Genomic DNA, 10,504 nt, shown 5'->3' with positions numbered 1-10,504 from the left:
TGCTGGCTGACAAACTAGCAGTGATGTGTGTGGAGGACTCCCTGACGGCTTGGATCCACAACTACCTCACAGACAGGCGTCAGTATGTGAGACTGCAGGGCTGTCAGTCTGAGGTGGTGGTGTGCAACACCGGTGCCCCCCAGGGAACTGTTCTGTCACCCTTTCTCTTCACCCTCTATACCTCCGACTTCCAGTTTAGCTCCGACCAGTGCCACCTGCAGAAGTTTTCGGATGACTCCTCTATCGTCGGTTACATCACAGACGACAGGGATGAGGAGTACAGGGCCCTGGTGGAGAGCTTTGTGCAGTGGTGCGACACCAACTACCTTTTGCTTAACACCAGCAAAACAAAGGAGTTGGTGGTGGATTTTAGGAGGAAGAGAAGGACCCCAGCCCCCATCACCATCAAGGGGGTGGAAGTCGAGAGGGTGGACTCCTACAGGTACCTGGGAGTACAAATGAATAACAAACTGGACTGGACTGACAACACCGAGGCTCTTCTCAGGAAAGGGCAGAGCAGACTGTTTTTCCTGAGAAGGCTGAGGTCTTTCGGTGTCTGCAACAAGCTGCTGCAAATGTTTTATCAGTCGGTGGTTGCCAGCGTTCTGTTCTTCGCCGTGGCCTGCTGGGGTGGAAACATCTGTGCCAGGGATGCTGCGAAGCTAAACAAACTGGTGAAGAAGGCCAGCTCTGTGGTGGGGACCGGGCTGGACAGCCTAGAGGTGGTGGCAGAACAGAGGATGGGGAAAAAACTGGCGGCCATGCTGGCCAATCCCTCCCACCCGATGTACTGCGAGCTGGCGGGGATGAGGAGCAAGTTCAGCCACAGATTTGTTCTCCCCCGTCAAAGTACAAAAAGATCTGGACAGTCCTTTGTTCCAGCTGCACTCCGACTCTACAACCAGGCCCTGCAGGGTGGGGGAGACCTGGAGCTGGAACTTTTGGAACTTTTTACTTATTGAGCCTGCACTGTTTTATGTATTTTATTGAATGTTTTCTGTTTTCTGTATTGAATGTTTTCTGCCCTAACTGAGCTGTTTGACAACAAAATGTCCCCATTGGGGACAATAAAGGTTTTCAATTCAATTCAAGACCTACAACATGACTCTGTTAGGTACTGTAAGGGTGTTCAGTATCGTGAGCATTCAGACTGGTTCTTCAGGTCATTCTTGTGAATAGGTCTTTCAGGATGCTGAAGAGGCAAAAAAAAAAAAGACAGAATATACTGTATAGTTACAGAACTTCTAATACGGTACTTAAAGATAAAAATTGATAGTGTGTGGTCCATAAGTTAAATAATGTAAATGTAAACAATGTAGAAAAGCAATGTTTTAAAAGCTAGAGAGGGGTAAATAAACTGTATTACAGGATAAGCTTGTTATGTAGCCTGTGTGAATAAATATTAGCATGTGGTGATTCACATTAAGTCAATAGGAGAGACATTCACCAAGGAGAGCTTGTACCTTTAAGAGTGGGTGTTAAAGGGGCTATGGTTTCCGGTTCCGGATTATACTAGTATTGTTACTATGGTTACAGTTGTTACTTACTGAGTGTATGTTTTGCATGTATCTAAAGTGAGGAGAAGTAAACAACCTCGACTCCAACCTACGTCTGTCGTCTCATTGTTACAACTCCCACATTGGTGACCCCGACGTCTCATTGTTACAACTCCCACATTGGTGACCCCGACGTCTCATTGTTACAACTCCCACATTGGTGACCCCGACGTCTCATTGTTACAACTCCCACATTGGTGACCCCGACGTCTCATTGTTACAACTCCCACATTGGTGACCCCGACGTCTCATTGTTACAACTCCCACATTGGTGACCCCGACGTCTCATTGTTACAACTCCCACATTGGTGACCCCGACTAAAGCGAACGAGATGTCTGACAACGAGAACGCCGGTGACGACGCCGCGTTGCCCACAGCGCCCGCACCGGACTATGCTAACATACATGCTAACATACATGCTAACATACATGCTAACATACATAGTATATATATGTCATAACATCTACGCTGCAACCGTCAGGCTGCCCGACTTTTGGCAGTAGAACCCCCTTGTGAGCTGTTGGAACTAGAGAAAGCAGACTGCCTGCTGTCACTCAACGGCCTCGGCGACGGCAAGCCGTCGGAGTTGATGGAGAGAATGTTGTCTGTGCTGGGATCAGCTGATCCCTCGTTCCTGTTCACACACATTTTTCTGCGGCAGCTCCCGGCGCCTGTGCGCACAGCAATTTCCTGTACTTTGACGGTACTAAGAATTCTGCTGTTGAGTTAACAGGCTAGCTGTCAGATGTTCAACTTTCTGCTCTGTAGGACTGATGTTTCGTTTCGTACTGTCTTCGAACATTATAATCTTTCATCACCGCTTCAAATTCCTTGAAAACCAAACAAACACACTTCCACATGACTTCTGTGTGTAAGTATTCACTTTCCCACCGTGCCTGCAATTTTCTGCACTCACTTGCTATTTTTTGTCTTTTTGCTTCCACCATGTTCGACCCTTCATGGGATTTTTAAAAACGTTTTCAAGATAGGATCATTGCAACGGTCGGTCTAGTCCAGGGGTGCTCACACTTTTTGGAACCAAGATCTACTTTTCAAGTAGCCAGTCTGCCAAGATCTACCAGTCTAGTTTCAACATCGCAAACGTACATGCACGTACTACAAACACACACACACACACACACACACACACACACACACACACACACACAGTTCCCAGCCTGCATAGTAAACTCACAATACACTTTCCCTCTCTCTGTCACACAGCCACAGGAGAAGACCATCACAAACCCTCCCTCTTTGCTATTCTCGCTCACACACATTCACACACACACACACACACACACACACACACACACACACACACACACACACACACACACTTGCCAGTCTGCATAGGGAGCCATAACACAAACCCTCCCTCTCTCTCCCCCTCTCTCTCCCTCTCTCTCTCTCACTCTCTTACACACACACACACTCACTTTCTCTCACTCACACACTGACAGCCAGTCTGCAGTACCATAGCCAACTACTGATCCAACAAACAGAAAAGTAAACCAGATACAAAACAGGTAGTTCCCTAGTTTGAAAGGAGGAAATAAATGCATTTCTCTACCTTAGTGGGAGACCTGACACTGGGAGGAGGCAGATAGTTTCTAATAGTCAGGGCTGTAGGAGCTGGTTGCAAGGTGTCATCAGCCACTGTGGATCTGTCATCGAAAAGGCAATCTGCAGCCTCGAGAAACTTTTTTCACAATTTCGCCGTCTTTGAATGACTTCTTGTGTTTAACAAGAACGTGACTGACGCGATAAGAAGCTATCGTTGCAGTCGTACGTTTTCGCTCTTTTGCCACATTTCCCTTCTTCGAAATAGCCATCGTAGATTTGCTGATCAGACAGACGCATTTCCAATATCACATCGTGTAAAAAAGTCCTCCTCCCATTCTGGATGGAAGTTATACGTTATTGGTTTCTTACTTGGTCCAGCTTCCCCACTCATTTGTATAGCCTTTATTTAGTATTATATAGTAAATAGTAGAAATTGGAAGGCTAACTAGGTAATTAGTCTCGCCGGTATTTTGTATTTTGTAGTTGGTGCTGTTGACTGCGCATGCGTGGTGAACCGCGTGTTAGGTGTAGGTGAAAAGATCAGATCTCAGACTGGCTTACACGTCAATCAAGTGGCAAAAAAAAAAAAAAAAGTGACGTCAATCAAGTGGCAAAAGCCATAGTGACTATGGATGATAGGCGATTTTTTTTTTTTGTTTTTTTTTTCTTTTTGTTCAATGCGCGATCGACGTATTGGGCACCCCTGGTCTAGTCGTTCTGAAAAATGGTAGTGACACCTAGTGTTGAAACTAAGAAGTCCAATGCACAGACAGTGCAATTTATTTTTATAGACTATTTTCTAATGGGCCATATTCCATTTTATTTAAAAAATGTGCAGTTGGCCCACAGGTCATAGTTTGGCCACCACTAGTCTACAGTGAAGGCAACATGGAGGTTGTAAGAAATGTTTTCTAATATCTCTCTCCCAGGTTGTCTGATGTTCTAGCATGGGGGTGCACGGTCTGACCAGCTACGTGGAGGGGGACCGCTCCTTCTTCCAGGATCTGAGGCTCAGGGACAGTCGGCTGGTGGTGGACGGCTGTAGCCTGTACTTCAAGCTGTATTTTAACCACCGTCTGGAGCAGCAGCATGGGGGGGACTACGACATGTTCGCTAACCTGCTCTCTCAGTTCCTCTCTGCCCTGGCAGCCTGCGACATACAGCCCTACGTGGTGCTGGACGGAGGTACGTCCAGGTCCTATGTATGGTCTATGTATGTCTGTGTGGACTATGTATGTCTACCAATGTTTTATTCAAGGCTTATGTATCTTGTTGATGTCTTATGTCATGTCCTAGCCAAGGTTTTTTTCGTCACAGATTTTGGCTCTGATGTGATTTCAGTGTTTGTGTTGGTTAGAGCTGAAATAAACGGGCATAGTCCTACCTGCCTTGTAGAATACCAAGACAAATCCCCATCAACCTAGAATCACTCACCAAGAATGTCAATAGCATTTATTTTATTTGTATGTTTATTTGAGGCTTGTGTTTGTGAGGCATGGACTCCAGGGGGGTATTACATCAATATCGAAATCAGGAAAATCCAGGGTTATCCAAGTCTTTTAAGTCTTGCAAGATTTATCAAAATAAGCCTGGATTATTTTATAAGTGCATATAACCTCTCCTACCCCTAACCATCTCCCCTGACCCTGCCACCCCCCTCCTCCCCTGGACATTGTTCTATGTGCTCATGTTATCTGTTGCTTGTTGTTTCTGTGTTTTCTGTTTTTCCCATATTGTCAGCGTCTTTGAGCCCCAGAAAAGCGCTATATAAATACAATGAATTATTATTATTAAGTCTTGTGAGACTTATCAAAATAAGCCTGGATTTTCCTTTATTTATTTATTGTTTTGTTTATGTTTTTGAGGGATGGACCCCAGCAACAAGAAGTTTGCCACTGTGAGGCAGCGCCTGCAGAGTAAGATCAAAGAGGCGGACTCTCTCTCCCATGGTGGGCGCAACTGTGTCCTCCCCCTCCTCACACGGGATGTTTTCATTCAGGTCCTCTCCCAGCACGGCGTGCCGCTGGTCCAGTGTCCCGTCGAGGCGGACTGGGAGATTGCCTGTCTGGCCAGTCAGTGGCGCTGCCCTATTCTGACCAATGACAGCGACTTCTTCATCTTTGACCTCCCAGGTAGGGCGACCCGCATACAGACCTAGAAGCATCAGATGTGCACAATTCCAAACTTGGGAGATGATTGCGTCATCAAAACCTGACATGCGTTTATTTATATGAAAATGTGCAGAAAATACAGATAAAACACAGCTAAATTCACTATAACACTTTCACGGTCGGTTTTGCTTAACGATGTTGTTGGCGAGCCAAAGATAGTTCACTCTGTCATTACTAGACGTATAGTTTAACACTAGAACAGCCATGAGGGGTCATTTGTGAGTAAAGAAAAATGTTATATCTTTGCACTCAATCAAATTTCAGGACCCTCCTTTCATGACTTTTCCTAGATATGTGCGTTCTACCACCCAGTATCCTTACATTTTCAAAATCACATCAGGATACGCTAGTATAAAGCTATTTTGTAGTTTTTCTGTGTAGGAGGAGGCAGGCTAATATACAAGTGGCCAACTAGTGGTCGTTGTGTGTAAATAGCAGCTTGAGCATTGTAAAGAGGGGCTCTTTTAGTAGTTACTTTTAGCTGTTCTAGTGTTAAGTTGCCTTGAAATGTTGATATAGTGGCGCGGCCAAATTCACAGCGTGGCGCAGCGCGACTCTTACATTATTTGGGGGGAGAACCCTGATCGACAGGGTTCCCACCGGTCCTTGAAAGTTTGTGAATTTTGAGAAAAAAAATCAAGGTCTTAAAGGTACAAACCAGTACATCCACACCCGCTGCTACACGGTGGCTGGTCTGTGTCAGCGGTTCGGGGGCATGAACCAGCAGCTGCTGCCTCTGTGTGCCGTGCTGGCGGGCAACGACTACGGCACACCCAAGGGCACCGCCACCCTCCTCTCCATGCTGGACCGGACCTGCCCGGGGGGGAGAGGCGGGAGGGGCAGGGACGGGGGAGGGGGAGGGAAGAGTCCACCCTCCCGCATAGAGGGTCTCCTCCTCTGGCTCTCCTCCTTCCCTGGACCAGAGGAGGCGCTGGCGGAGGTGGGGAGGATGATGGGAGGAGGAGGAGGAGGAGAGAACAGTCTCTGTTCCCTCCTGCGGGCGCGCATGCAGGACTACCACCTCGCCCCTCAGAGCTCTCTGGTTGGCTGGTTCTCTGGAGGCTCCACGGCGGCACCGGAGGGGGGGCAGACGGCCGTTCCCAGCCCGCTGCCGGAGTGCCTGTCCTGGGCCCTGGGGCGGGGGGCTCTGGCTCCTCTGGTCCTGGACGTCCTGGTGCTCCACAGGGTCATGCTCATTCCGCAGGTGGAGAACAGCAGGCTACCCAGCAGCCACCGCTGCGCCCTGCCCATACGTCAGGCTCTGTACGGCATTCTGCTGCACGAGAAAGGGCCGGGGGAGAACCAGGAGCAAGGGATGGATAGTAGTGTACAAGGGGGTAGTGGACAAGAGGGTAGTGGACAAGAGGGTAGTGTACAAGGGGGTAGTGTACAAGGAGGTAGTGTACAAGGAGGTAGTGTACAAGGGGGTAGTGGACAAGGAGGTAGGGGACAAAGAGGTAGTGGACAGGAGACTCCAGGCCAGGGGAAGAGGGGGAGGGGCCGTGGGGAAGGGAGGGTGCAGGGGGGGGGCCAGGGAGCAATAGCAGACCAGCGGGCGGGGCAGCGACGGAGCAGGGAGAGACGGGCGTGAGGGGAGAGGAGGGTGCCTCTGGCGCCCACGTGGTCGTGGAGGAGTACGACAGGAACTTGCTGGCGCTGAGAAGCGACCAGACGGAGCCACGCCCACCCTGTACCACGCTGCACCTGGACACACTCGGCCAGGTAACCATAGCAACCACCTGTCAGCATAGCAGCCCTTTTTTCTCTAGGATTCCGTATATTTCATTTAATAATAATCATAATAATTCATAGTTTTTATATAGCGCTTTTCAAAGACGCTGACAATATGGGAAAAACTGAAAACACAGAAACAACAAGCAACAGATAACATGAGCACATAGAACACAGAGTTAACGAGCAGGGAACAATTAACACAGCAGTGTCCAGGGGGGAGGGGGGTGGCAGAGTTAGGGGAGATGGTTAGGATTCGTTTTTAGTTTGAATGTATTAGCTGAAACACTGTCATTACCCTCTGATCACATGTCCACATTGTCGTCGTCCCCCCTCTCTGCCCTAGGCCCCACTTGCCGTGCGTCTGGGGGTCCTGTTGGATGTTCTGGGGGTGAAGGAGGCTGCTCTAACCCCCGTGCCCCCCCACCTCCGCCTGATTGTGGGGGTCACAGCCTTCTGGCTGGGAAGGGCCAGGCCAGCCCCCTCCCCACCCCAGCTACAGGCTCTCCTGCTGGGCATGGTCTACGGAGAGCTGGCCCGCTCAAACCTGTCTAGAGCTACACACAAGCAGGACACAGGTCAGCTACAGAGTGTGTGTGTGTGTGTGTGTGTGTGTGTGTGTGTCTCTGAACGTGTGTGTGTGTGTCTCTGAACGTGTGTCACATTGGGCAGCTAACCCTTTTTACTTGTCTTCATATAATGCGAAACACTTCATGAATGGCAATTATAGTTACTATATATAATAACTAATAATTATAGTTGTCTTTTTTACTAGTAATTCTCCATGTTTCCATGGTGTTCTCTGATAGGTCCTGAGGCAGACGGGGCTGCAGAGCGCAGCGTGGGGGCGGGGCTGGACAGACAGAGGGTGCAGCCGGGGCAGAAGCAGCATATGGATGTCGTAGTGGCTCACGGTTTCAGCCAATGGCAAGCCTGCGTCTGGAGCGTGCTCTGTCTCAACCAACTGCTGTTACTGCCCCTGCCTGAACCATGCACAGCATGGTAATACACACAGACACACACACACATACACTGCTTCATTTACAATTGACCTATTATGCTGTTTCTCCTGAAAGGGGTTTGACTTGTCCTTTATTTATCCTCCCTCTCTCCCTCTCTCTCTCTCTCTCCCTCTCCCTCTCTCTCTCCCCCTCTCTCTCCCTCCTCCTCCCTCTCTCTCTTCCTCTCTCTTCCTCTCTCTCTCCCTCTCCCTCTCTCTCCCTCCCTCTCTCTCCCTCCCTCTCTCTGTCTCTCAGGTTGTTCAGTGGCTCGCTGGTACACGGGCTGGTCAGGTCTCTCAGAGGGGGGCGCACTGCCGAGTCCCTCGTGGCTGGAGGTCCTCTCTCTGGGGAGCTCTACCGCTCCCTGCTGGCCGCCGTGGAGAACTGCAGCCACCGCAAAACTCAGCCCTCCTCCTCGTCATCTGCAAAGAGGGGGAAGAGGGGGAAGAAGGGGAAGGGAGGAGGAGGAGGAATTAAAGTCCCATCCACTCAGGGTTTCAACAACCGATTTGCAATACTGATGAGTGAGGAAGAGGGCGAGGAAGAGGATGAGTAAGAGTAAGAGAGATGATCAGGTGGGATTTTAGAAACCGGACATTCATGGCGCTCTTCCACTAGAGGCTCAGGCCCACCCCTCGGGCCCACCCCTCGGGCCCCCCCCACCCCCCACCACCCCAGACCTTTTTGGGCCCAAGTACTGTTGTTTGTTTCGGTGCGTTATGTTTCCACCCCCCAGGGTGTTTCTACGGAGGAGATCTAGCACATCTAATGATCTAGCGAGTGTCACCCACAAAATCCAGCACCACGACTCGTCACGAATAACAAATAAAGTCCCGAAAACTTCCCCAAGGACCCAGGCCTGGGCTTCCTTTGGGCAGTTTTTTCGAAGATGACCACCGTTGCCTATAGCGACAGTGGAAGAGCGCCACCATTCCAATGTTTTTAAAACAGCTCAGGGATTGCCAACGGGAGATGCAGGGAAGAGGGGGGGTTTTAACTGTCAGGGTTCGTCTCAATCGTCTAAAGTGGTTTCCTCCCCTTGCCTCCTCTCCTTGTCTCCTCTGCTTCCACTGCACTGATCTATGTGGACGGGACGGATGAAAGCAGCACTCTCCCAGACAGTCTGTTCTGTCTCTGCTTACATCTGTGTCAGTCTGTGTCAGTCATGGGATAGTGAAGGAGTTCTTTTTTTTCTTCTTTTGGTTTTATGCTCGCAAGGTTTTGATTTGAAATCAAACAATTACTACGAGGTAAAAGTAGAGATTCTCAGCTTTTATTTGATGGTATAATGTTTACATATCGGTTTCACCGAAGATAAAAAAAAACAGTTGTTGTTGTTTTTTTCGTCCCTGTCCCATGAATCATGCAGGGTGTAACTGTATCTGGTGTGTTTCTACGAGTGCAGCTGAGGGAGAGGAGAGGTCACTGTTGACTGTTGGGATGCATTTCTAAACCTTTTCACAGTTTGTACAGCGGCACCTACTCTGTTCCCAAAGAGAACTTCGCCTGTTCCTTTATATACACTATACAGCAGGGGTCGGCAATTAGGTTTGGCCTCGGGCCAAATTTTTTTTGAGCCACTAGATGGTGGGCCCGAACATAATCAAAGGCTAATTTAAGTAATTGATTGTTTAAAAATGTGACACGTTCTAATGCTTTGACTTTTCTTTCGACTGTACACATCGCTAGTCAACTAACACAGCTTGTTTTGTGAACCTGCTAACAATGTAAAGTAGTGTTCTAGTTAACTAGGTAGCTGTCCAATCCATTATGTTGCAGTATTTTGGCTTGATTAGCGAGTTTGTGTTGTGATTCTCAACAACGTTGAAACGTAGTTTCACACTTTTCCATATTTTTGAATAATAAATGTGTGGACTGACGATGTAGCGTAGCCTAACTTATTCTAATAATTATGTAACATAGTTTCATTCTGATAATTATTCCCCCCTCCTCCCAGACAAGGTCACATTATTATTATTGGATTGGTTGTTTGCGTGCCGGGTGAAGTTAGCCAAACATTTAACCTGCTAGCAAGAGAAACATAATGTCACTCTCCAAAGGTCTAAAGAGGAAAGTTGACGGTGGAAACAGGGCATTTAAAGAGGAATGGACAGCGAACTATACGTTCATCCTACCTGGTTTCATCAATGCAAAGCCGTTGTGAGAGACATTTTCCGTGCTCACAATGTTCCCTTTCTATACGCGAGTCGTCCTTTTCGTCAATGAATGCGATAAAGACGCACGAGAGGAATCGATGGATGCATAAAAACCTTGAGAACTGCCTGTGGATTAAAGTGACGTCAATATCACCAGATATCAAGCAAATACTGACCGATGGGAGATGCTTTTTGTTTGCGCCGATTTTGTTTTCAATGTTTTTCAGAAAATTAAACAGAATTTGCGTTGTTACTGTTCATATGTGTGTTGCAGTCACATATACGTAAACATTACGTTTGAATGGCTTACTGAGCTCGTGTT

At 48.3% G+C, this 10,504-nt stretch overlaps 1 protein-coding gene across 1 annotated transcript; it reads left to right on the top strand.

Annotated features, from left to right (window-relative positions):
* Positions 1-4,070: 4,070 nt before the first annotated feature.
* On the top strand, positions 4,071-8,582 carry LOC308162494 (single-strand DNA endonuclease ASTE1-like; the record flags this gene model as incomplete). The annotated part of the gene is made up of 7 exons (XM_080536643.1): positions 4,071-4,308; positions 4,989-5,269; positions 5,908-6,621; positions 6,870-7,016; positions 7,372-7,603; positions 7,835-8,027; positions 8,282-8,582. The coding sequence occupies 7 exons, from the start codon at positions 4,071-4,073 to the stop codon at positions 8,580-8,582; spliced, it is 2,106 nt and encodes a 701-aa protein (XP_080392769.1).
* Between the last annotated feature and the right edge of the window lie 1,922 nt (positions 8,583-10,504).

Source organism: Nansenia antarctica, assembly GCF_963989245.1.
Source record: "Nansenia antarctica genome assembly, chromosome: 7".
Lineage (NCBI taxonomy): Eukaryota > Metazoa > Chordata > Actinopteri > Argentiniformes > Microstomatidae > Nansenia > Nansenia antarctica.
Note: the sequence above shows the minus strand (reverse complement) of the source record. Positions and strands in the feature narration are given on the sequence as shown.